This window comes from Microtus oregoni, unplaced genomic scaffold, assembly GCF_018167655.1.
Source record: "Microtus oregoni isolate MIOR12 unplaced genomic scaffold, Mior012 000072F_ref0000427, whole genome shotgun sequence".
NCBI classification, from domain to species: Eukaryota; Metazoa; Chordata; class Mammalia; order Rodentia; family Cricetidae; genus Microtus; species Microtus oregoni.
In genome coordinates this window covers 8,131,444-8,158,049 of record NW_024543979.1, presented here as the reverse complement: position 1 = coordinate 8,158,049, position 26,606 = coordinate 8,131,444, and the positions used below count along the sequence as shown (strand labels likewise).

The 26,606-nt window shown below is 41.8% G+C and overlaps 1 protein-coding gene across 2 annotated transcripts in view; it reads right to left on the bottom strand.

Moving 5' to 3' along the window:
* Positions 1-1,921: 1,921 nt before the first annotated feature.
* The window catches only part of Btbd8 (BTB domain containing 8), a 60,554-nt gene continuing 35,869 nt past the window's right edge, over positions 1,922-26,606 (bottom strand). For both annotated transcript variants that reach the window (XM_041642054.1, XM_041642055.1), the window contains 13 exons: positions 25,475-25,555; positions 24,669-24,765; positions 21,025-21,113; positions 19,954-20,056; positions 16,873-17,055; positions 16,013-16,150; positions 15,050-15,179; positions 12,829-12,890; positions 9,456-10,122; positions 8,518-8,605; positions 8,001-8,140; positions 3,990-6,212; positions 1,922-2,745 (listed from right to left, as the gene is read on the bottom strand). In XM_041642054.1, coding sequence (XP_041497988.1) covers positions 2,276-2,745; positions 3,990-6,212; positions 8,001-8,140; positions 8,518-8,605; positions 9,456-10,122; positions 12,829-12,890; positions 15,050-15,179; positions 16,013-16,150; positions 16,873-17,055; positions 19,954-20,056; positions 21,025-21,113; positions 24,669-24,765; positions 25,475-25,555 — 4,471 coding nt within the window. In that variant the 3' untranslated portion in view covers positions 1,922-2,275. The remainder of the gene's footprint in view (positions 2,746-3,989; positions 6,213-8,000; positions 8,141-8,517; positions 8,606-9,455; positions 10,123-12,828; positions 12,891-15,049; positions 15,180-16,012; positions 16,151-16,872; positions 17,056-19,953; positions 20,057-21,024; positions 21,114-24,668; positions 24,766-25,474; positions 25,556-26,606) is intronic.

The window sequence follows — 26,606 nt, the reverse complement described above, 5'->3', positions numbered from 1 at the left end:
TAGTTGTCTCTGTAATTTGTTGCATGTTTTGGAAGTTGTTTTACTGAACTTCCTAATTACCCAGGTAACATTATTTCCCTTCTCAGATCTTCGATGGGGTTGAAGACTATATAAATGTAGTTACTTTCTCTCATGACTTGGCCAAGTTATTTATTATACAAGACCTAAGCTAGTTAGAATAGGATATTTGTACTTATTGTATATAATTTCATAGTAGGTTTAGAACTCTCTTATTTAAACAAAAGGGGGAGGTGTTGCGGGAGGTCCTCCCACTCCTCCAGCCTATCACCGCTGAGGTACCAGCCCATTGGGGCGTGGTTTCTCTCCCTTTAAAAAAGCGGCCACTTCCCTCTCCTCTCTCTCTTCACTTCCTGCTCCGCCTGCGACTAGACTCCTTTCCTGGTTGCGTAGAGGGCTGTTGCCTGGGACAGTGATCTGTAAGTTTTTTCCCCTTTAAATAAATACCACCCTAATAATCATAACCCCGAATTGGTGTGGCATTGTTTGTGACTTACGCCTTCAAGAAACAGTGGATCCGAGCCTATAAGATAGCTGCAGGACTTATAAGTCTTCTGGTGGTAAGAGCCTTCCTTTACGGTTTAAAGACATCAGTCTAATCTTTATGTTCCCACCGGCTTCCAAGTACACAGCGTGTGTACTTATTAAAATGTTTCTCTCCTTCTCCTGCCCTCCGCTAGGAACTGTTTACTTCATTCACCTTCATATTCGTTAGCTCAATGCCTGTTTCTCTCCCTTAAATAACCGAGTCAACAGCTACAGCTACAAAGTAATCTGTACGGGGTGTCCCACTTCTGAAAAGGGTGTAAACCTGGGGATGGAGGGATGGCTCAGCCTGATTGAGTCCAATCCCTGGGACTCCCGTGGGAGAAGGAGAGAACTGACTCTCAGAAGCTGTTCTGTGACCTCCACGTGTGTTCTGTGACACCGGTGCATGTCTACCCACGAAAACACACACAAAATACATGTAAAAAAACTTAAAATCTTTTGTAAGGCATGAAAAATTCTTGCTGCAGAGATGGCTCAGAGGTTAAGAGTGCTGGCTGCTCTCCCAGAGGTCCTGAGTTCAATTCCCAGCACCCACATGGTACCTCACAGCTGTCTGGAATTCCAGTTCCGGGGAATCTGATATCATCACACAGACATATATATGCAGGCAAATGTATAGTAAAAAAAAAAAAAAAGAATTAAGTTTGTGGTATAAGAGATTAGCACTTAAATGAAAACATAATTGTTATTTTAGAACAAGTAATTCTATTTAAGCTGGTTGTTATCTTCAATATATGTACACATCTCATGTCATTTTGAAAATTTTGCTATTTTAGAAAAATTTTAACTTAAAAGATTCCCTTACTTCTGATATATTCTAGAGAAACATGAGTTAGTTACAAGACACAGTGTTTGAAATCCCATGACCTGAAAGGACCATAGTCAGCGGCATCTAAGATCCAAGCATTTGCTCTCTGGTAGCATGTGTATCTGTTTTCCTACAGACCTACAGACTGAGGGAAATCTGACCACAAAGAAGGATCTAAGCAGACACCAGGAAGCCCATGCCCGCGGAAGATCAGGACCGGCTGCCTCCCTCACCCACCCATCTTGATCAATACTTGGGGCTAGCTCAGTGCAGGGCACTTCCAAAGTATTCTTATCATGACACACAAAATAAAAGTGACTGCTAGGGTTCACAGAGACAAGACTGTTTCCAGTGCCTGCCTTGGATATATCCAGAAAGCCCCACTCCTCCTAGTTTATTAAAAATATGGTTGAAACTTAGCGTACGACCACATCTCAATGTCCTGGTCCTGAAATGTTGGGGAAGCTGTGGGGGCCTCTGTCTCCCCAACCCCCAGCACCCAGCCCGAGTCTGAATGCCATTCACAGATTAATTTTATACAATGCACACTCACACAGTAAGTTTATTGTTAAATTATTATGGTACCATATGCAGAATCAAAAGTAAGGAGTTGATATCCTTGTGTACTGACATGGAAATTCTTAAATAAATGAATAAATTATCAGCTGGGAAAGAAAAGTAGAGCAAAGATTTTCCTACAAGTCTCCTATTCTCTCTAATAGTTATGAAAAACATGCTCAAAAAACATGAGACATGAGATTATTAATAATCTATTAATAAATAAGCTATATTTACCTCAATAAATTGAAGGTTAATTCTGGCTAATGAAATTATAAATATAATGTAGGCATCAAAAATACAGCGTGGCATAGTTTAAACTTTCCCCGAGTGCTGAAACTCTCAGTGCTGGGTTTCCAGTTCCAGGATTGTCCACTCCCCTAGAGGCGAACAATCTTCGGAGGAAACAGTCGCCATGGTGTCCCCTGCTGAGGAGTCGCCCAGTGGGGACGACAGTTCACTCCCCCTGTTCCACGTGTCGGTGTGTGCTGAGCCCTGAGGTTTTGAGCTGTCTCGAGCTAAAAGGAGTGTCTGGTTGATTAAATACTGCGCTAAGCTTAGGTCTTCAGGAAGAGAACTTGTGACATTGAAGTCTGCGTCCTGTTCAGAGAGCAGCTGCTTCAGCAGAGTCCAGTCCTGTTGTGCAAAGTGTCGGTCATCCTCAGAGTCCCTGACTAGGACGTGGGCTTCTGACTCCGCTCTCTGCTCAAATGCTTCTGCGGTCTCCATCTCACATACTGGAGAGAGGGTTTTTGGAGGCCGGTGGTCATAAATGCAGGTTTGTGCCCGTGTGTCACAAGCATCTATGTCTCCTGCAATGATTCATAATACTACACAATGTAAAAATTGACATCGACCCCTCAGAGTCTTGTAGAACAGCAGTAACACAATGTAACAGCATCAGCTCCTCAGAAAAACACAACATGGAAAAATAACATTTTTACAAAATTGACAAAATTTTTGAGGCATTTATTTTTCTGTTAAAAAATTCAAGGGTACTGTTTAGCAGCAAAATCAACAAAGGTAACTAACAATAATTTTCCACATTTTAATTTGAAAACTTAGAATACAGAAAATAACATAAATTATTTAAACAAACATAAAAGTACACACAAATCTACTTCACTACAATAGAAACTCAAGGAGGAAAAAAAGACAGTCATTTGGAGGTGCCTTAGAAATAACCTGGTTTCAGGGGATGGGAGATAAACACGCTGAACCTAAAGCTGATCTGTATATCGCACAGGGAGGATGTGAGCCAGGACAAACACAAAGAATCCAGCTTTGGAAGATCTCCCATTCTTATCAGTTACTGAATAGGAATTTCTGGTCAATACTTTTCTTAATTAGGATACACAATAGTTACTCAACCAGCTACTAGTGCATATTTTAAGTCATTCGTCTGAATTAATAAATAAGAAAGACATCAACACAAAACAATTAGACAAGAAAGAACCTAGCCTGTGAAATAAGACGGGCCTTTTCCTATATCATCACTGTGTCTAAATATAACCTCTTTTAGAAACTTAATCTTTCTGCTTGAAAAATTTAGAATTATAGTGATCCTGAAGAAAGTCTTAGTTTCTGTAAAATGCATATAAATTATAATAATTAATCTAGTTAAAATAGTGTGGTGCTTTTAGCACATATTACTATAGTTATTGCACAGCCCTCTTAGATCTGTACAGAAGATCCATAAACATACCCAATGTAAAGTAAAACTTTCAACAGTGAAGAATGCTTCTATTAAATTAGACACGATAACTGCAATGACAAACTAAGTTCCTTTTTCTATGTAAGATTTAGCATGTTACCTGTGTCCAGTAAACAAGGTTTTCAACTACATATTAATTATTCACTAAGATTTTAAGCAAACAATAAATAATGGACAGCTAGCTCATTTTCATATTATTAATAAATTTAAATTCTCATTTAAAAGTTGAAACTGTAGCTTAAATATTCTAATTAAAATATAACATCCAGGCTACAGACAACTTGAGACATCTATGAACTTATTTTCCTACGCATTTTTAGCACATCTACTTCTGTACATTACCTGAAAACACAGCGTTATTAGCTTTCTTGGGAGCTGTGGAATGGCTCTCTCTCACTTGACCTTCCTGAGGCAGGACTTGGCTCGCATGGGAGTCTAGAGATTTTGCTGAGCTGATCTTTGGTATGTTGGAGCTGAGTTCTCTCTGATGAAGCTCCAAATGACACGGTCGTTCATGAGATTTCGTGTCACCATCCAGGAATGTGTTGTGGTGCTGAAAGTCATTGGCCACCTCACTTCTGTAATTTGTTTCTTCATCTTCTGGACAAGGCTGCTGGCTTCCTTTGGATGGGACATCCACCCCGTTCCTGTGGTCTGTTGAGACACTCTGTTTATCTTTTCTTGAAGAGTCTATGCTACTAAGCCCCAGGAGGATGCTTTCATTTTTGTATGCACTGTTGTCTTTATCATTGTGTTTACAATGTGCAGAAGTATCTTCGCTTTCTTTAGAAAATCTGGAGTGGCCTGTCCTTCCGTGGTGCTCATAAGTAACACCATCAAAAACATCAGAAGGTGAAAGAGAATCCATAGGCGGTTGGCAGGGGGTAGGGACTTCCCCTTCATCAGACCCCACTTCTTCACACTCATCTACAGAGAGCAACACTGACCTTCTAAATCTTTTAGTTGCAGAAAAGTCGTGACTTTCATGTTCAGTTCCATCTTCGAAAGCTAAGTTAATTATTCCCTGAATGTGCTGAGTACCTGAGTTGGACAGGGAGGAATTTTCCCCAACATTTTCCGCTTCGGATCTTTCGTCTTCTGTTTCATCTGCTGATGAAGAAACCTGGTCCATTTCCTGAGCAAATGGGATACTGCCTCGTGGAATACTTTCTTTCTCCCTGGGATGGATCACTGTGGATCGAGACCACATTTCTGGCTTTTTCCTAGGCGTCTCGTCGTCACTGGTTGAGTTGATCTGGAAAAGGTCGCTCCCGCTCTGCCTTTTTACTTTGACTTCAATTCTCAGGTTGGTGTCATACACCTTCAGTTCCTCGGGGGTGCTGGTGTCACTGCTGCTCCTCCCAAGGAAGTCAGGGCACAGCATGGTGCCACACTTGGAGACGCCTCTGTCATTTGAGCCCTCGTCATCCTGAGACCCTCCGGCATCGTAGTCTTCAGAGCGGGGCTTTATGTCGTCCGAGGACGTGGTGGTGCTGCCACTGTCGGATTCTGGGCTCTCTCTCTGCTGTGTGGCCCTGCTGCTCAGACCCCAGTGACCCACGAACGGAGCTTCATGGCTCTCTGGGGTTTCTGATGTTTCCATGTTTTTATAATTTTTTTCTGATGGTTGTCCCAAAAGACACCTGGAAGGAACAGCTGAGTTGACTGGAGTAGAGCCACTGGGTAGGAGGCTCTGAACTGATGCTTTCCTTCCGTCTTGGACAGAGTCTAGGGTACCATTTGCCTCTCCAGGAGCACACGGACCTTCTTTCACTGTCACACAATCCACACTTGGTTTCATGTCTGTGCCTTTCCTTCCTATTTGTTTCTCTCTACCTGACAGTACACAGAGTTGCTCTGCGTTTGCTGAGCCTGAACCACAAACTGGGTTAGAGTTTATGGAGTTTTCATTTGGATTTGAAATCATGGATTTCGGAGCAGTGACGTTATCACAATTCGAGTTTGCACTGGCAAGACTCGCATCTTGGTAAGCGGATGTGCTACTCTGACCTACGCCAGCTAGTCTTGACGTCAGCTCGTGTTTCATTGACTCATCCATCTTTGGTCTATTCTGGCCTTCTAGTTCTGGTTTCTTTTTGTCTTGACTGTCCAATGGCGTTTGTGGGTGAGGTCTGCACAGTGACTGGGGTGTGTCTGCACCACTGGTCTCAGAAGCAAGGTGAACCAGGGACCCGTGAGGCCTCTGCTTAGAAACATGGCTCTTGTCACTCACACTGGGGAGCACGCATTTCTGGGTGGGGGCTGCTTCAGTTTTGGAAGGTCTTTGAGGAGCTTGAGTTTGCAGCATAACTTCTCCAGGAAGCACTTTCTGTTTTGAACCTTTATTGTTCAAAGTTCCACCTTTCTTGGACTGACTTGGGTTTTTAAGCATTGGTACCACTTTTGCATTAACCTTCTGCAAAGTTCCATGTCCTTGCTTGATAACTTTTCTCTTAGGCACTTGCCTATCTGCAGCTGTGCTGTGCCTCAGCCTTGCCACATTTTCATCAGACTGTCTTGAAGACACGGGAGGTTTTACAGAGTGTGGTGCTTCTCCATGGGGGCCTAAGGAAGTAAAGAGATTCAAAGTACTCTCAAATTCTGAGTGGAACCTATGTTTTCAAATCATTTTAGAGTTAAATAAAATCAATAAAGCAACCAAAGGGAAACATCTAATATTGACAGACAAGGCATAATGAATAATAATAAAGTAAAAACATTTTCTATTAATATTTAAAATATAGAGGGATTTATTCAGGGATCTTAGTAAAAACCATTGTAGTAGAATCTTCATCAAGTTATTGCTGTTCCTAAAATGGATTTGTGTAAATGTGTTACAGCAGAAAATCTGATTTTCTTTAATCAAAGCATCAAGAAAAGCCCTCTCTTTGAAGTGTGTTTCTGGGGGAAACATAGCTGAAAACAAGACCTGACCTAAAATAAAATGCAAATTTTTGGAAATTGTTAGTTTTTCTTCAAACTGGAATAACCTTATACTAGAGGATTATAATTGTTGTTTATCAGGGCTAACAACCCAGATCTGCAAGGAAAACCAGACTGTGGGCTACAGAAAAATGTAGAATAAAGTTTATTAATTATTTATTAAAAATTCCATTTATGCATTCTGGTCAAAGTCTTAGAAATGAAATTTGGGGCACTCAAATCTGCCAACCCCAATTGTCAGCTTTACTTCCATGTGTGTATGAGGGTGGGTGGGGGCCTAGAGACTGACCAGGGATGTGAAGGGTGTCCCTTCTACACTGAGCTCCCCCAGTCCTATAGAGCCATTTATGCCTAAATTTCTAGCTGTTACTAGAATATGAATAATTTTATCTGCTTTGTTTTCAATTGACTTTTAGTATTAATTCATTATGCAAATCCAGATTATTTTTCAGATTATAGAAATTGGTCTTACAAATGAGTGCTTAATACATAAAAAGTAACTGTTGTGTGTGTGTGCGCGCGCGAGCTTGCGTTAGACTATGTGTGCACACACACACCAGAGGCCAGTCTCAGTGGTTACTCCCCAGGAACCACGCAGTTCCTTCTTTTTGAGACCAGCACTTGGGGCTTAGTTTCGGCTGGCTGGCTGGCCACTGAGCCTCAGGGGTCCACCCATCCACCCCTGCCTCCCTAATGCTGAGATTTTACGTGTGCTTCAGTACACTTGGCTTTCCCTCTAACATTTATGTACCGCGATATACCTTCAGCCTCTTTCCTCCTCCCTCCCTTCCTTCCCTCCTGTCTATTTTGAGATAGTGTCTCACGTAGTCCAGGCTGGTTTTGAACTCACTATATCAATCAAGGATGACTTCAGCTTTATCTCCCTGATGGAATGACTACGGGCATGTACCACCAGGCCCAGAAAAAAGTAATATTTAAAACTGGCTGCCATGTGCAAGTTATATGACCTAATCAGTATGCTTTCTTCTTAGAACACTGAAAAACAACAGCATGGTGACAGGTTCTGAAGGAACTCCCCCTTCACACACATTTGCCCAGCTCCTGCTGTTCCTTAAGAACTCTTCAGTGCTAACTCATAAACAGAATTCCTCTAGTCACCAAGGAAACTTTCAAGAAACCTAGGCATGCTCCACAAAAGGACCAGAAATACAGATGAGTCAACAACACCTTTAAGTTCCTCTCCACGGAGGACAGGAAAACCGCAATCAATCTCCCAACACTAAAATATTTATATAAAAGCCATAAAGCTTTAACTCAGCAGTATAGACAAGTGTACAGTAACACAGCCAGGCCCCATTTTGCTTATCTGTAACTGCAGGTACGGCCAGAGCTTTGCTTGTCCAACTGACAGGACCGCACCCAGAATCCACAGGATCACTGCAGCTTTACCTTGAATTTGAGCCAGGGTGGGAGGGGCGCTCTTGGTCCGCGGCTGAGTTGCTATATACCCATTGCTGTTCCCTCTTTTCTTCAGAGCTGCCTGTGGTGCTGGATCAGCAAGTCCTTTGCCACTCACCTTTTTGGTTACGCTAAGGAAAATGATTGCAGTTAGCATTACAGTGATCCTCCAAAACAGGAACTGATCAACACCGTGTGCGACCATAGCCATATATGACCACACTGCTTTTGTCAAAAAAAGAGAAACATATCTGTTTTAAAAATATATAAACCTATATTCATAAGCCTTTAAGTTTTGAAAGATCAGACCACATATGATAAGACAATGCATAACTTTGCATGCCATTAAGCATAGCTAAGAAACTTTTACTACATTGAACCATTTTATATAAATATGAAATAAAGTTTAAAATGTCATTTCATAAATACATTTAAGTGAAGAAAAATCTTTAAATCATTCAGCTAGAAGTTCGTTTATAGCAGAGACATCAGGTGAATAGAGTCTTACCTGCTGCTATTGTTAGAGTCTTGTTCATGAAGGCTTCTTTTATTGGAAACTCCACTGAGAACTCTTGAAACTGGTCGAGATTTTACAGCTATAAATTAGAGGTATCAGTCATGAGGAAGAGAACATTAAAAATAGTAACAGGCTGGATAAACATACAGGCTAGACACAGGAAAGACCATATTCTCTCTTTTTGCACATATGAATTAAACCACACGTTAGCATTTAGCAGTGATTAAAGCATTCCAGGACCATGCTTTCTAGGGACTTGCAAGTATTAGGAGCTACTAAAATGAGGATTTCAGGGTTACGGTATGTATCTGAGTTAGCAGAGTGCTTGCCTAGTGTACATGAAGTACTGGGCTTCACCTACAGCACCGCATAAACCAGGCATGAGACAGAGCTGAATCTTAGGGCCTATGAGGCAGAGACAGGAGGCTCAGAAGTCCAAAAGTATCATCAATTACACAGAAAGTTCAAGGCTAGCATTGGGCTACTAGGGAGAACCTATCCCAAAAAAATTTGGAGCATTGAACTGGTGATGTAGATTGTTTGTCTACCATCTATGAGGCATGGGAGCTTGCTCCCTCGCTCCCCCCGCCCCCACTCACACACACATTGTTTGTCTACCATATATGAGGCATGGGAGCTTGCTCCCTCGCTCCCCCCCCTCACTCACACACACACATACACACACACACACACACACACACACACACACACATTGTTTGTCTACCACATATGAGGCATGGGAGCTTGCTCCCTTGCTCCTCCCCCCTCACTCACACACACACATACACACACACACATTGTTTGTCTACCATATATGAGGCATGGGAGCTTGCTCCCTCGCTCCCCCCTTCTCTCACACACACATCACACATGCGCACGCACGCGCACATACACACACAGATACTAACATAACAGGAGTGCTAACCCACCTCCAGTTGACACTACTCCATTATTCAATGCCTGTCCTGGAGAGTCACTCAAGTGCAGCTTCTCGTCAGACGACCTATCTCCCACTGATCCGTTTTCTTTCGGCTCATCCACACATCCAGTGGGAGTCAAAAGCTCCATACTTGAATTTGTAGATCTACTAGAGGGTCCTGCAGAGGTGGAGCGTGAAGGATCTTTTCCTGTCCGTGTTTTCAAAGGCTTGGCTCTGGCTTGCACATTCAGGTTTGCAGTGAGTACCTTGGGCCTGGCCCCTGTAGTCTGCGCTTCTTGGTTCCTTATTCCCTTTCCAGGCACTGAGTCCTCCTGTCCAGTTGCTGCCACTCTTGCAGGTCTTGCCACGACTTTGGAGAGATCTTCCGGCTTGGCGCTACCATTGTCCTCTGTCTGAGGCTTTGCTGCACTTTTAGACTTGCCAGGAACAGCTTTCCCCCCAGCTCTCAGCTCCTTTGTGACTCTAGATGTTTTTGTGCTGTCATTGTGCTTGAACACTTTGTTTACACTACTTCTGTTCGTGCTGGACGTACAGCCAGATGCTCCTAACCCATCAGATTTCATCTTCTGAGCAGTAGAGAGAGATGTCCGACACACTTTTTTATCTTCTGTCCGAGGTTTTGTTTTTATAACAGCATCAGAGCCTTGTCTCCTTTGCTACAAAAACAAAACAAAACAAAAAAAAAACAAAAACAAAAAACAGAGAGAAAAGAGAAAAATCTTACAAATTGACAAGTCTTTGATATAGAACACTTTATGTTTCAAGAAAATTTTGGTTTAGCTTTTTGTCACTGTCATTTATTGTGACAGTGTCTCACTACGTAGCTCGACCAGGCTGGCCTGGAACTCACAGAGACCCACCTGCCTCTGCCTCCCCGTGCTGGGACTAAGGTGTGCACCGTGACACCTGGCTTCAGTTTTAGAAGGCACCCTTTATGCTATCCCAGGACAGTGATCTCCCATGGAATGACTTAGCCCTCGCTTTTACATTCATATTATGATTTAGGATCACATAAAACCATTTTTTTATCATTTTAAAAATCATTTTCATAAAAATTTTGGGTTTCTAACTTTATTATCTTAATCAAATCTGAAATACAGCATTATTAATTAATACTAATCATAAGTAAGGTTAATTAATTTGTGCCATTACAGTAGAATCCCCGAAGACTCAGGCTATGCCGAGTAGCTAACACTGGAGGTTTCTGAAGCCCATTCTCAGGGTCCGTGCTAACACTGGAGGTTCTGAAGCCCATTCTCAGGGTCCATGCTAACACTGGAGGTTTCTGAAGCCCATTCTCAGGGTCCGTGCTAACACTGGAGGTTCTGAAGCCCATTCTCAGGGTCCGTGCTAACACTGGAGGTTCTGAAGCCCATTCTCAGGGTCCGTGCTAACACTGGAGGTTCTGAAGCCCATTCTCAGGGTCCGTGCTAACATTGGAGGTTCTGAAGCCCATTCTCAGGGTCCGTGCTAACACTGGAGGTTCTGAAGCCCATTCTCAGGGTCCGTGCTAACACTGGAGGGTTCTGAAGCCCATTCTCAGGGTCCGTGCTAACACTGGAGGGTTCTGAAGCCCATTCTCAGGGTCCGTGCTAACACTGGAGGTTTCTGAAGCCCATTCTCAGGGTCCGTGCTAACACTGGAGGGTTCTGAAGCCCATTCTCAGGGTCCGTGCTAACACTGGAGGTTCTGAAGCCCATTCTCAGGGTCCGTGCTAACACTGGAGGTTCTGAAGCCCATTCTCAGGGTCCGTGCTAACACTGGAGGGTTCTGAAGCCCATTCTCAGGGTCCGTGCTAACCACTGGAGGTTCTGAAGCCCATTCTCAGGGTCCGTGCTAACACTGGAGGTTCTGAAGCCCATTCTCAGGGTCCGTGCTAACATGTGACCCATCTACTTCGTCTGCACCAGGGAACCCTGGGAAATAGCCCCTGTGCCTCCCTTCATTTGCTGGATAAGAAACTGGGCATTAAAGCAGACATGTGGCTGACCCACAGCCACACGCCTGGAAAGGACAGACCTGGACTAGAGCTCGTGATGCATTGCTTTAAGGATATCAGCTGAATGGTAAAACCTGAGGGACATTGTAAAAATTTTCACTAAAAAGTCTTCAACTCAAATGCCAGAAATTTTATCATGAAGCATTTAATCCTCTGTACTAAGAATAATTTACTTTTGGGAGTCCTCATTAAAACAAAAAGACACAGTCAGGGCAGGCTCGGGATCACAGGGCACAGTTAAGGGGAGTCAGGGCAGGCTCGGGATCACAGGGCACACTTAAGGGGAGTCAGGGCAGGCTTGGGATCACAGGGCACACTTAAGGGGAGTCAGGGCAGGCTTGGGATCACAGGGCACACTTACTGGGCCAAGGGGAGTCAGGGTTCCCACACTCACATCACGGGAATTAGGGGGGAAGGAAGTCAAAATGTTTCTGTTTGTCTTTTTTGTTTTGTTCTAAGGCAGGTTTTCACTATCTGTGATGGCTCCCAACTACTTCCACTTCCCAGGGCTGGGACTACAGGCATGCACCAATACTCTGGGCCAGAGGGGGCTGTGTAGCCCCGCTCAGGGATGGAGCACAGCAGACCACAGCACACTCTCCAGAAAGCAACCCCAGGATGCTGGCTGACAAGCTCTACATGGTCCCAGTTTCCAGCCAGAGATGTGTGGGGCCTGAAGCCAACAGGGTATTTCATGGCTGCAGACGTTCCTACTTAGTAGGTTATAAGGAAGAAAACAAGACTCCTTGTCTAATTTTCAAGGACAATATGTTTTTATATTCTGAGTCAGAGCGCTGAATGAATGAGTCCATATTTTCATCAGAATATGCATCATCTTGTACTTAGATATTTTCCTGATTGCATAGATATCTGTATAATAACATCGGGAAGGAAGAAAAATACATTTCAGGCTATAATAAAATCAAATAATTTCTTTTAAAAAGGAAAAAGGACAAATTTGCCATTTTAATGTTTTTAAGAACAGAGTACAGTCCCGTTACTCTGACTTTTAGACAGTGAATCTCGAGAACCTTGTGTTATATTCACTGGAAGGCAGTCTGAGAGCAGACATCACACAAGATCGTGGATGTCTAGACAATTCCTGGCTTACTGGAACAGATCCAATATGTTATTTGCCAAAAAACAATTTCAAAGAAATGAAAAGGGAATATATTTCCTATACCAAATGAATATAAGAAATTTACATAATTTAAAATGTATATATGTAAAAATGTTGATTTTTAAGACTCAAAATTACTTACTATCTTAAAGATAGCTTTAATTAATAAGGGATTTATTCTGGAATGTAAAATGAACTTGAGCAGTACTCTCCCTGGGACCCGGACAAAATGCCGTGGTTTACCTGGGAGCTGGTGAGCACAGGCTTCCTGCCGAGTCTTCGGTCATCACCTTTGTCAAATGCAGCTGTGAAAAAAAACAAGAAAATTATTTTTCATTACCAGATAAATCCAGGAAAAATAGAATGCCAGCACAAAATGTTAGATTTTGATAGATATTTTAAAAAAAAAAACCTTTAATTTAGAAGCAAACTAGTATACAAGACAATTTATCATCACATTTCAGAATAAAGAACCTATTCTTCAATCTTATTCTCTGGTCCAGAAAATTTTGTTTTTAAAGCTTATGAATAAAAATGTAAACTCACATATATTCACTTAAAGATCCAGACTTTTCACAAGCTATAAATTTTTAAATAACTGGTTTTATTTAGTTTCTAAAGTTAAAACTATGTTTTATACATAATTTAATGAGAGAATATCCAATACCCCCAAAATACTCCGCTGAAATTAAAACTATTTTCTGGCTTTACAGACTGATGACAATAGTGGTCAGAGAAGGCACAGATGCAGTTCTCCAGAACAGAGAGCACAGCAGGGGACGACCCTCGAGTTCACCCCGCTCTCACTGGAGCTACATAACTCACTTTACAGGTTAGTTTATGTGGAATTACTGGGAGACGCGTGCTCACACTCTTAAGAACTAGAATGACAGCAGGAAATACACAGAAATAACACGATAAGGGCAGAGTTCAGTGCAGATTTTCAAGGTTCACAGAGCTTGAGATTTTACTTTAAAGGCTCTTCGACACCTGTGATTTCTCAAATGTGTTTCATTTTTAGTAAAATGGCTGTCAAGCATCTACGATTTCTATTCCAAAGTCTGACCTGCAGCAATCAAATGAGAGCACAATAGCACAGAGAGATGAACAGAATTCTCCTCCAGTCAGCAGCTCAGCAAGAACTAAGAACGTCAGAGCAAGGCTGACCCAAAACAGTGACCACGCGCAGGCCAGGACTTAGATCAACTTAGATCACCCTGATGCAGCGTGCGGTGATTAACTGCATCACTACTGACGATGGTCTGGGCACATCTGTGAGACGTGCAAACTCACACAGACTCTTAATACGTGCCGTGAAAGATTAAAGAACACTGAGCTTCAGCTTAGCTGTGAATCCTCTAAAAAGAGAAAAACAAAGTTTGCTACCAATCAGAAGCGAGCTCGAAGGACACCCACTGAAGGGACGCAGCTCCCTGCTCCTGCACACTGCAGACTGTGGAGGAAAAGCTAGTCTGAAATCCAGCACAGAAAAGTCACACGGAGAAAGTGTTCAATTTCTAAAGGTTTTATGATTTTTATTACACAAAAAATAAACACCTTTGAAAACTGCTCTTTAAATTACGTCAGGTTGCTTTAGTGAGCACGTCTCACCGTGAATATATCACTTAGGAATTTATACAGCTGAGATATATTTTATCACACACGGCTTCCATGTTTCATAGAACTAAATGTCTGTTCCATAAAATACAGTCTTTGAGCTTTAATGTCAAAGAAAAAAAGTGGAGCTGCGGAGCACGGCAGGAGCTGCTGCCACGGCAGGAGCTGCGGAGCACGGCAGGAGCTGCTGCCACGGCAGTGTTATTTCGGAGGCACCTGCTTTAACCTAAAAATAGTCACGAAGCCATTTTAGCTCCACACCCTCATAATTCTATTTCCATGTTTTTACCACACACACTTTCCGACAGATATACATCTTTTGTTGAATGCTGATGTTTCAAACAGCGCCTAGGAAATGTCAGAGATCACTGTGAGGCTCCCGAGGGACCCTCCGCAGTAGCGCACACTGCATCCCTGAACCAATCACTCGTAAAATAAAGCCATCTGATCTCGGCAAAACCACAAGGAAAGGTTCTTGTGAAAGAGACGGCAAGCTTCCCAGTGAAATATGTTTGCAGAGGGGAGAGAGCCTGCTCGGTGATCTGACTGCACAGACTGATCCTTTTACACAGCTCTTCACAAGGATTTTTTCTTCTTAGCAAGTTTGGCTAGAATATTGTAGCTAATAGAGATAAGGATGAAAAATTGCTAATTCCATACATGAAAATTAATTTCCTTTCTAAGAACGTCAGAGAAAGCAGCCCAACGCATCCCCACTAGTTTTGGGTAGTGCTCCATTACTGACAGAAGCTCTCAGCTGCTAATTAACTGGAATTCAGAACGCCTTAACAATGTCTGCTCTCACAGAGACCACAACCTGAGAATAAATCTCGGAAGAACAACATACCTGCCTGGATTTTCTGCTGGTCGTCTATGTGCATCCGCTGCCAGCCTTCCGTGTGACGAACAGCGTAGAAAGACTGAACCAGGAAGGCCCACAGCTTGTCACGCACAGCTTGGACCTTGCACGTAAAGCCCTGTGTTCCAGCAACAAATCAGCAGCTGGTAAGAGCCACATTGTCATAGCAACCAGTCATTATTCCTTCCTGAATCTACTTACTCCCAAGCTAGATCAGTGATGTCATCAGTTACATTTCTAAGATTACCGAGCACATGCTATTTATGAAGGCTTACTCGTTAGCAGGATGTTATAGTGAACATGAAGCTAAATCTACTCTTTAAACAGGATTTTAAACAGCAATGGGTTTTATATGAATACCTTCCACAACCTCTCATATCAACTATGACATGACAAGGTCAAATACTCTATGTAATAATAATAAATTTGATGAAATATTTTATTCTTATAGAATAAAAATGACAAAAATTCTTAATTATCTATTGTCACCAATTAATTGCATTTTAAAAATAAGTGACATTTAAATTTTTATTTTTCCTACTCAATCTAATTTAAAAATAAAATTTGTTTTGAGAAAAAAGAATTACTAATACCATAAAATAAAAGACATTAGTGATTAAAAATACTAATATGCATTATATCTATATCTATATATATATATAAGTTTATTGTAATTATCAGAGAAAAATACCAAAGTCACATTGTGCCAGATAACTGCTAAGTCCCAAGCTGCGCTCAGAGGCCAAACTGCCTGATTCTTAAGTTTTATAAAAAGTTGATTTGAAAACGAACATAATTGAAAAAAATATTAGGAAATATTTCAAATAGATATAGAAACTATCAAGTCCCAAGGAGTCCAGTACCTAACTACACTGACCTGTGCACGTGCAACTTAAACCTCAAACCATCCACAACATTACACATCTCAGTGAGTCCTGTCCCGCTCAGTACCATTTCCTTTGTGCTTTCGGAACTCAGTAGCACGTCCAGGCTCATAAGGAGGGTGCAGCTATTTCCAGTGGTGATATTGTCTTCAATTGCTTTAAAAATTTTGTCCAACAGATGAGCTGTGCTGCTCATGGCTTGTGACTATAAAACACAGAATTTGACATTTAATGAAGTACATGTAAAATACACAATAAATGTCAAAGTCTAGTTAACAGCAGTATAACTGTCACAGCTGGATACATAGCATCACCTCAAAACACATTTTTTCTGTTCAAAGACTCCATGAGCATGCCCCCCATGCAATGCCAACACACTCACAATACATGCACATGCAAACATGCACACAAGACACACATGCATACACACATATACATAAAAGACATGTGCACAGACACACCCATACACATGTGCATGCCCTTAAACACACACACATACACACACACACACACACACACACACACACGCACGCACACAGTTTTCAGGAGCTGATATAGCCTAATAGTAATACCTAGAGATAAAGACTACATCATTATTCAGTGACTAATTTTAGAGCAAGCAGTTCCTTATGAAAATAAATTTTAGAGAACCATCATCTTTACAACTTGAGACTTTAAAATGTGGCCATGGTGACAGAGGAAAAGAGCTGGCCCAAGTAACAACAAGCCTTGCCAGGGCACTCAAACCTGTCGCTTCTGCTTTCTCATCTGTGAGCCAAAATAAGTCCTGTCCACCATTGCTCCAAATCTGTTGCAAACATGCCATCTGCTGTGGAATTTACTCAACAGAGTATTGTAATCAAAGCGCTTGTGCAATTAAAATCAGACCCAAGACGACACGCGTGGAGAACACAGTAGACACAGTACCTGTAGGAGCAGGGTGAAATTTTCACTCTTGATGATGCTTGAGAAGTTCTCTACAATAAATGCCACACACTCTTCCTGCAGCTGTGACGCCATGGACAATGCTGCCTCCGTCCACCTTACTCTAGGTAAGCCCATGATGAGCCGGTCGCTCTCCATCAGAAGGAAGGCAGCATTCCTGTGATTCTGGAATTTTAAAAGCATTTGGAGAAGTTAGGCGGCAATACTATAATTTTGTAGGCAAATCAAATCCTTTTGATTTGTTGGGATATTTCCCATAAAAAACAAAATTGCAGGAAGCTATCTGTTATCTTTGCTTCATCCACAAAGACTATGAGGAGTGGCCCAGCGGCAGCTCAGCCGACAGCTCCTGCTGGCAATGGGAGCCATCTTAGAGAATATCTGCAAAGGGTCAACCATTTTGGAAATAACAAATCTAGTTTTTAGTCATTTCCCGTGGGATGGGTTTCTTACACAGCAATGCAATGGAAGCCAGAGTACTTAGCATGGATGCTGGACATTCTTTAATTACTGAGAACTCAATCAAAGCAATCTCTTCCCCGATCCTTACACCGTTATCACATTCCTTCTACACATGCTTTTCCTTTAAAGCACTTAATTCAGATAAAATTATTTGAATATGAACATATGTACTGTGTGTTCAACATCTGGTTTTGCTCACCACTACTGTAGGGCCTACTACAGAACTGGGTCAGTACAGAAAGTGTATTAGCTTTCACTATTCTCAGCCCTCAACTGGATACTCAAATCACCTACTCCCAAGCTCAGGGTGCATCACTGAAGAGGCGGCAGAAAGAGCAAAAGCACTGCATGACATGGTCATGGTCCTCATAAAAGTCTGCACAGAGCTGGACCCATAAATACTCAGTCATACATGAGGGTGGGGCTCATGCCAACCTGCCCTGGGGAGCACTTGGCAGTCCCAGGCTGCTGGAAGAGAGGAAATCACTGTCTTCAGTGAGCTAACCATGCCTGAGGACAAGTAGCTCTGGGTAAACCCAGCGGGTTTCCAGGTAAAACAAAACAAAGGGACGTGAATCTGGGATGAGGACCTGGTGAGGAGGAAAAGTGGGGATAGGGTATAATAGGACTTGAATGCATTAGATACTTGCTTGTCTAGAAATAGGCAAAATAAACAATACTCTACTTCTATACACAGTTTCCAATTGTTTTATTGTTATGTAACAATGAGCTACTTGCATATGATACATTTTATACATATGTAAATAGAGATATAGGATACATTCCTAGAAACAGAGTTGATGGGTCAATACTGTGAGTCTTGGATTCTACTAAAGACTTGGACTGAGACCTGGATCACTGAGAAGTGACCTGAAGGTCACTTGAACTATGATGAGGAAGTCGGACACATTTACTCAGTGTTTGATCTTTGGCACTGTACTAGCCGGACAGCAGGGGATGATGGGCTTATTCTTCAACTAAACTCATCTACTGCTTATGAAAAACCAAAACCACACCATTACAGGACATTCCATTCAGTCAAACCTCCTGTAGTAGCGTTCTGATCTGTGTCAGGCTCGTCTTCTCTATCCCAGAAGAAGCACTGTTGGGCCCCATCAGCCACAGCCCAAACTACTCTCACGTTTGAGACCATTCTGTCCTGGGCTCAAACCACCTCTCTTAGTCCAGTCATATTTACTTTGGTCTCTGTGGTCTCAGGTATATATTCATTCATTCATTCATCCATCTACTTGACAATATATACCAAGTACCTAATGTATGCTGGGTACTATTTTAAGGCTTGATCTAACTTTTAAATTAAATTGACATAATCCTAAACATTAATATCTTTAGAATTTACCGATTTTTATTCATTTACTGATGTGAGTATAAAAAGAAAACATTCTCATCTATATTTTTATAGGATGTTTTTATAATCACCCCCTCCACTCCGGACTCTACGTTCCTTTGGATTTCAGCAGCTGCCTCTGCTGTGTGGCTCCTAATCTGGCAGAATAGGCCAGACTTCCATTGCTAACAACCCTGGGCCCTTATTGTCACTGTGCATAAATTGTTGCTATTTCCTAATGAGTTACACATAGAACCTGGGTGTGCTGCATCTAGATGTGTTCAGATGCAGTCTTCCTTACCCACACTGGAGAGGGCAGCTCAGTCTCCCCTGAACAGCCAAACTCCTTCTACTTCTTTATATGGATTTACGAGCCAGCTAGAGGAGGGTTGTCTCAACTGCCAGCTCAGTATTCCCAACAGAAGCATCCTTCTCTCTGTATTAAGGTCTCTAGATCAGTAGAGTCCAAAGTTGCAGAGAAGAGAGGCAAAATTTTGCTAATGGGTCACGAGGAGCAATTCTGAGGGGACATTCCCGCCTCCCCATCTTGACTTCTGGACACATGAATTTCGACTACAAGATAAACAGTGCCTTAAATCCAGAGCTGTGGAGCACATACTGTGTCTTAAGAGACACAACCTCAACCTGGTAAGGCACTGCCACACCTCTTCCACCAGACAGATAACAGGGAGAGTTGTAAGTCCAATGACTTCACATGCTTGAGTCCACAGCTTCTCATGTCTGTGATGTGGATTTCTTAGTCATTGCTGTACTGTGTAGAACACAAAGATGACAGGCAAGGAAGTCTATAAACATTCACGGAGAGCACTCTTAGCAGAAACAGTGAGTCAGGAACATAAATCCAGGTCCGGGGTAAGCATCTATTCCAGAAACAACAAATGTATCTTTTCCATGAGGGAAGCAGCCTAATGCAACCAACCAACTTGCCCCCAGGTAAAGTGAATCCCTGGGAAAATTAAGCCACTGAGAAAGGTCAGGTATTATGTGCAGAGTCTCCTGTTCTGCTGGGCCAATGCACATGGAGCTCACAGCGGCCCAGCCTGCCTGAGCACTGGAGAGTGGCTTCACAAGAACAGGGTCTCAGGGCTGGGATCTCCACTTTGGTCCTGAGTTATCTGAACTGTGACTCTCATCTTGCTTCTATAGAAACATTAACATTCTGTTTCTGCATTGGAATCACTGAATAAACTTTCGGATGGCTCACAAAAAGCATTTGTTAAGGTTATACTCACTAAGGACTGGATCAGCATGTTGAGACAAGTTTTCTGAATTTCAGGAGGAACATTTGCAAAGCTTCTTTCTGACCAAAACCTTGCAAAATGGTCTATGATCCAGCTGTTAAAATTAAACAACCCAAGTTAGAGCCAGGAAAAAAGTTAAAAGTCAGCATTTTGTTTTCAATCATACACACATAGACCAAATATTATGACTGACCCTCACTTAATCTTTTGGGATCCAAGATGGACTTAACTGTGCTCACTTTCAGAAATGTAGAGGGCACGAGGTCATCACACTCATAGATAAACACTAGAGAAACCAGGAATGTTAATCACACAGGGCTGTGTCTTCAGAGGAGGAAATAGGCTGGGAGTGGATGTTGTTAATGACCCAGTGACCTTCACTCTATGTGGGGCCAGACCTCCCCAAATCCTCCCAGACCGTCTACCCCAGACTCTCCCTCCTTAGACCTTTATCTCCATCTCCTTGTTAACAGAACCCATCCTTAGGGGGGTCACGGTACTTTATAGCCTGCTGACCTCTCTGCTACCTTGGTCAGAGACCACACCAGATTCTAGACCCTTTAGAACCCACCCTCGTGGGCACGTGCACTCTGTACAGGAGTTTCCAAGTAGTCACACCGTAAGCCTCATTGTGCACCTGGAACTGGAATGAAACTCTTTTCCAAACTGTACTGCGTTTAAACAACTTACGATAAACTGCCTGGGCCTAGACTCCCTAAGTTTGGTCCATTGACTAAATGAGGCTGAATGGTGTCTTCACTCTCACCTCCTCGTGGGTCATTCCTCTGCCTGCCACGATGCACAGAAACACACACTGAAACCCATGCTGGTTGTGTGCACATCACACAGCCTGGCTCTTCTCCAGTGAAACTGACGCCATGCACCTCAGGTGACACCTAAACCCACACTTCTCAACTGATACAACTCGTTAAGCACCTGAACTGTGTGGAAAAAACAGACCAAGACTAAAACTGCCCGCAAACGCTGGAGAGTAAGAGTATATACTATGTATACATATATAAAGGACACACAATAATAGCGGCACTGCATAAGGTAACTTACTTCATGCAGTCAGCAAAAAGACTTTCCACTCCAACGGAATGAGCAATAATTAGGCATTCTAGAACCGATGCCAATGTTCTGGGAACGGGCTAAAATTGACAGAAAATATCATATTCAGTCTTCTTAATTTACAGAGGCTGAAAGTATTTGGTTCATAAAAAATCAGATTTATATACTTAAACTATAGAATAAATGCATACAATTCAAAATTTGATAGAAATCTGAAATTTCACTTTCAGGAGATTATTATGTGAAATTAAACAATTCAGTCTCAGAACAATAAGTAATACAAGCTTTCTCTCACATGCAGATGTAATTTTAAAGTCATTTACATCTGTGAGTGTGCAAGCGTGTGCATATGTATGTTTCTGCTGGACATCAGAATAGAAAGGGGACCACGAGAAAGGATGAAGAAGTCTAAGGAGGGGCAGCAAGAGACAAGACCCATCACGGATGTGTATGGCATGAGCACGGACATCAAAGCTCCTTGGTCCCTACTGGTCCCTATTAACATGCACACACATCAGAGCTGCCAGGTCTCTTAGGCCTGCAAACCACACCCCTCCACTGCTACCCTAACCATCATGCTGTTCCAGTTTACCGCTTCCTCCTCGCCGGAGCTACCTTTATAACTGGAAATGCTTTCCATGCCTTCCTGCTACCCTCACCCCCTGTCCCACGGTAGCCGTGGCGGCTTTGGACTCCCCCTAACGACAGGTTCCCATAAACCTGTCTTCTTACCCAGCGCCAGTCTAGTTAGGTGGTTTCACTGAGCCTTGCTTACACCTAACAATCTGAGAAAACTGACACTCATCTGTTAGCTGCAACTGTGAGTGTGCAGAACACTACAGATGATCAACAGCCTATCCGTACAGCATACTTTCAAATGTGTAACAAACATTTCCTCTGACCAGGGCAGTGATTTCAGGCTTTTAAACTATGAACCGTTATTAGCTTGATTTTTCAAGTGTTAAAGTATTACATTAGGAATTAAGAACTGAATGCAGGGCTTGGGGTGTAGCTGAGCTGGAAGAGAGCTTGTCTAAAATGCATGAAGCCGTGGATTCAAACCCTAGCACTGCATAGACCAGGCCTGCTAGTGGATGCCCGTAAAGCCAGTACCGCGGAGGGGACAGTAAGCAGTTAGTCCTAGCCGCAGCCCAGGCTACATGATCCTGTCTCACAAACTAAGAAAGATAAATAACCGAATGTAATATTGTGCTCTGACCATTGATGCTTTTGTTTTTAAATTTTATTTGTTCTTTTATCTCTTCGTGTATAGGTGTCTTGCCAGTGGAGGTCAGAAGAGGGTGCAGATGCCTGAAGCTGGAGTTACAGGTGTCTGAACTGCCACATGGAGCTGGGAATTGAACCCGGGTCCTCTGGAAGAGCAGCCAGTGCTCGTAACCATTGAGTCATCTCTCCAGCCCCTTAATGTTTTTCTTAAACATGATCCCTTTAAGGTAACTGATACTCTAGGCTTTCCTAAAACTAGACGTTACATCATTATATATATTATATAGTGGTAATTCCCTGAAATAAAATGACCTGGCTTTCTGATCCACCTCATAAAGGACAGCAAATCAGTATGACAGAAGGAACCTGATACACATACTTGACACCCTAAAAGCACCAGACGTCTGAGAAACCATAAAGCATCACAGGAATTAAAAAAATCTAAGTCCAACTTTATTTAGGAACAACCAAGCCCTATATAACACAAAACCTACTATTTAATATATAGCAAGAGCAATTTCTATTAAAATGATTAGAACAGAAATGACGTGCTGATGACAGAGGGTTTCCAGAGACAAATGACAGAACCTGTCTGTGGAATCTGGGAAGGCATGTTGAGATTATTGATTACAATATATTTTAGTTGTAAAAAAAAAATCAAAATGAAAAGCCTTCCACAACCTACTAAGGAAGTCCAAATATATCCAACTATACAGAATGCTGGGTAGCAAATTACTGAAAAGAGTAAGCCTAGGTTTAGCAGATCTGGGGCCAGCTGTCCATCACATACATCCAAATGTGCACAACGGGGGATTTTATTAGAAGTTTATGAGATTTAAGTCACTGTGATACGTTAATGAAGACTGAAGGTAAAAGTGGTAACATTCAAAACTTCATTACAAAAATACTAAGGTCTACAAAAGCTGCCATGTTTAGGAATCATCTCAATATCACAGCAGCAGTCTACGGGAGGGTGTTCCACAGAACTTCAATAAAGGAAAACACCCCCTTTTTCACTTACGTGTGAGGCCTGGGTTCTCACACCATTGTGTGCCTGTGCCGCCCTCAAACTCATTACAGTGTCAGCAAATGATCCGTCAAATTAAAAACAATACTAAGTAGATTACTGAAATACAATTCAAGAAGCAGCATTTAACTCATATACTCGTGAACATATTAAGAGGCAACTGTGTGCAAAGATTACTTAGAGAAAGGACTTTTACAATGTAGCTCAGCTCAGAATAGAAACTGACACAAAGCGGTTTTCCCAGCTATTACTTTAAACTGTATCTGCCAAATCTGCTGCTTTAATGTCACTGTAATATCTGCCTCCAGCCTTTCCTGCTCTCATGGACAAAACTGAGGAAATTAAGAATGTGGAGTAGAGAGTGGTTCAATCTTCCGTTCTTCCATTCTCTGGGTCTAATTCCCACAGACGGGGCCTGGCAGAGCTATGACCACCTTCTGAGATTAAACAGAACCTAAGATGGGAGGGAATGGCCTTTGACTTTAGTTCAGGGAGATAGGAAAAGTCCTGCCCAACATAAAAACTGATTTAAATGTTACTAAAATAATCACACTAGAAGTCAGACAATGGGTAATATTGCATCAAGTACCTAATGAGAAAAAATAAATAAATCTTTTAAGAGTTGTTTTTGTTCATTATTAAATAAATACATGCTCAATGAATTATAGAAAATGTACAAATTAAGAAAAAGCATAAATACATGGATTAACTTACATTCACAAAGTCTATTAAAGAAAAGACGCCAAAAGCACAAAATGCACAGAGCAGGATCTCCCTTTAGACAGCCAACTTGTGAGAACAGCACAGGATCTCCCTTTAGACAGCCAACTTATGAGAATAGCACAGGATCTCCCTTTAGACAGCCAACTTATGAGAATAGCACAGGATCTCCCTTTAGACAGCCAACTTATGAGAATAGCACAGGATCTCCCTTTAGACAGTCAACTTATGAGAATAGCACAGGATCTCCCTTTAGACAGCCAACTTATGAGAATAGCACAGGATCTCCCTTTAGACAGTCAACTTGTGAGAACAAAAACATGTTCAACCCCCAGAAATCAGCCAGGGAAACATGCAGACGTGGCAGAGGAAGGGAAAGAACCAATAAAGCCTCTGTGTGGCCTGTGGAAAAGACAGGAACAGCTTTCCTTCTCCTGTGCCGAGAGTCCTGTACTCTATCTCTGAATTATACAGGATCCCTTATGTACTGTCAATAGATCCGCACATCGACCTGACTTTGCTTAAAACGATTACAGTTAATTTCTGATTTTCACAAGCACAGCTCAGGTTATTTCTCAACAAGACTGCATTAGTTAGACGGTGGCGTTTTTAAGCACAGCGGGTACATGAAGACTGGGTGATGTGTTAGACTTAACATTACCTTCTGAAAGAAGTTACAGTAGTCTCTTCTCAAGACGTAGATGGCTACTTCTCTTAATCCTTCCAGGCCATACATGTCAGCCACGTTCAGTATCTGACTGAAGTAAACAGACGTTAGCTGATAATTCTCAACTGCAAAATCAAAGTATAATACACAATAATTTCTCGATAATACAGAATGTCCAGAAAAAAGATCTAAATTATAACTCAACTTTTTGCTTTATGTACATGGGTCAAAACTGTTGGCACTGACACAGGATTTGCTTTGTGGCAAGGAAGAAGGAAGAATTTGGAGATGTCTCAAATTCCTCTCACACCTCAGTGACACACAGATTAAAAGTGCTCTAAAGGCTACATATTTTTTAAAAGTCTTCTTTTGTGTATGTGAGTGTTTGGCCTGCATGTGTATCTGTATACTATACGTGTGCCTGATGCCCTTGGAGCCAGAAAAGGGCACAGGTTCTTCTGGATCCAGGCTGTAGATGGCTGTGAGCCTCCTCAAGATCAGCAAGTACTCTTACCACAGAGACATCTTTTCAGACTCACATTTAATGTGCTTTCAAACATCCCTCCAAACACAATCAAAATAGACAATAAAAGTGAAGCTTCTATTTTATTGACTTTCTGCAAAATAGTTCAACAAAATAGAACCTATATAGCTTTTATGTTTAACCTTCCTGAGGGTGAGGGAAATGGGAAGCGGTTGCGGGGAGGAGGCAGAAATCCTTAATAAATAAATAAATTAAAAAAAATAAATTAAAAAAAAATAAAGCAAAAACCAAAAGTAAAAAAAAAAGTAATACATACCCAACATTAGTTTTGTCCGGAAAGTCCAAAGTCCCCCCATACATGAAATGCATCACAACATTCATTTCTCCCTGGGTTATGCTGCAAGAAGAAACAACACTCAAATCCACAAACAGTTAAGGTTTAATTAATATCAATGATACATTCTATTTTTCCATAAACATGAAGTTCTAACCTTTATTCTTCTAATAACCTCACGTATTATAATATTAATTTAGTCACGAGGCTAGGCATGGTAGTGCATACCTTTAAAACTCAGTAGTTGGGAGGAAAAGACAGACAGATCTCTGAGTTCAAGACAACCTATGTAGTAAGTTTTTAACCAGCCAGGGCTACACAGTGAAACTCTAAATAAAAAAAAACAAAAAACAAAAAACGAAACAAAGATCGGAGAGTTGGCTCAGAGGCTAAGGAGGCCTGGGTCAGTTCCCAGTATTTACATGTAGGCTCACAGCCATCCTTAACTCCAATTCTAGGGGATCTGACACCCTCTCCACAGGCACCAGAACACACATGGTATACTCATATACATATACCCATACACACATATGTATACATACACAAGTATACACAATATACATATACAAATATGTACATATACAAAGCATTCATATACATAAAATAAAAATAAATCTAAAAAAACTTAAACCAATGAAAACATTACTAGCAGCTATGGATTTTTACATAAATTTAAATTGTTATATGTTTTTGAGGTTTTTATCTTAGTCTTCTGAGGATTTCACATAGTATATTTTATTTTTTATCATATTCTGTTGTATTCCCCCAACTCCTCCCCAATTTCATGTTCTTTTTTCTCTTAAAACAACAACAAAAACATAAGAGAAAAACCACTGAAAACCATGATTTATGCTTGCAAGTTCTCCTGGAGTATGGCTGGGACCACTCCATTGAAGATAATGGACCCCCTTCTCCCAGCAGCTGTCCTTCGTGAACAACTTCTTGGATGGGGTAGGATTCTGTCCATTGCCTCTTCTCCTGGGGTTCTGTCTGGCCAGAGCCTGTGTGTGCCTTGTGCATGTTGTCATAGTCTCTGAGTCTGGATGGGCACCTGCTCTGCTGTCTAGGAAATGCTGTTTCCTCAAAATCACGAATCATTCTGGCCCTTAAAATC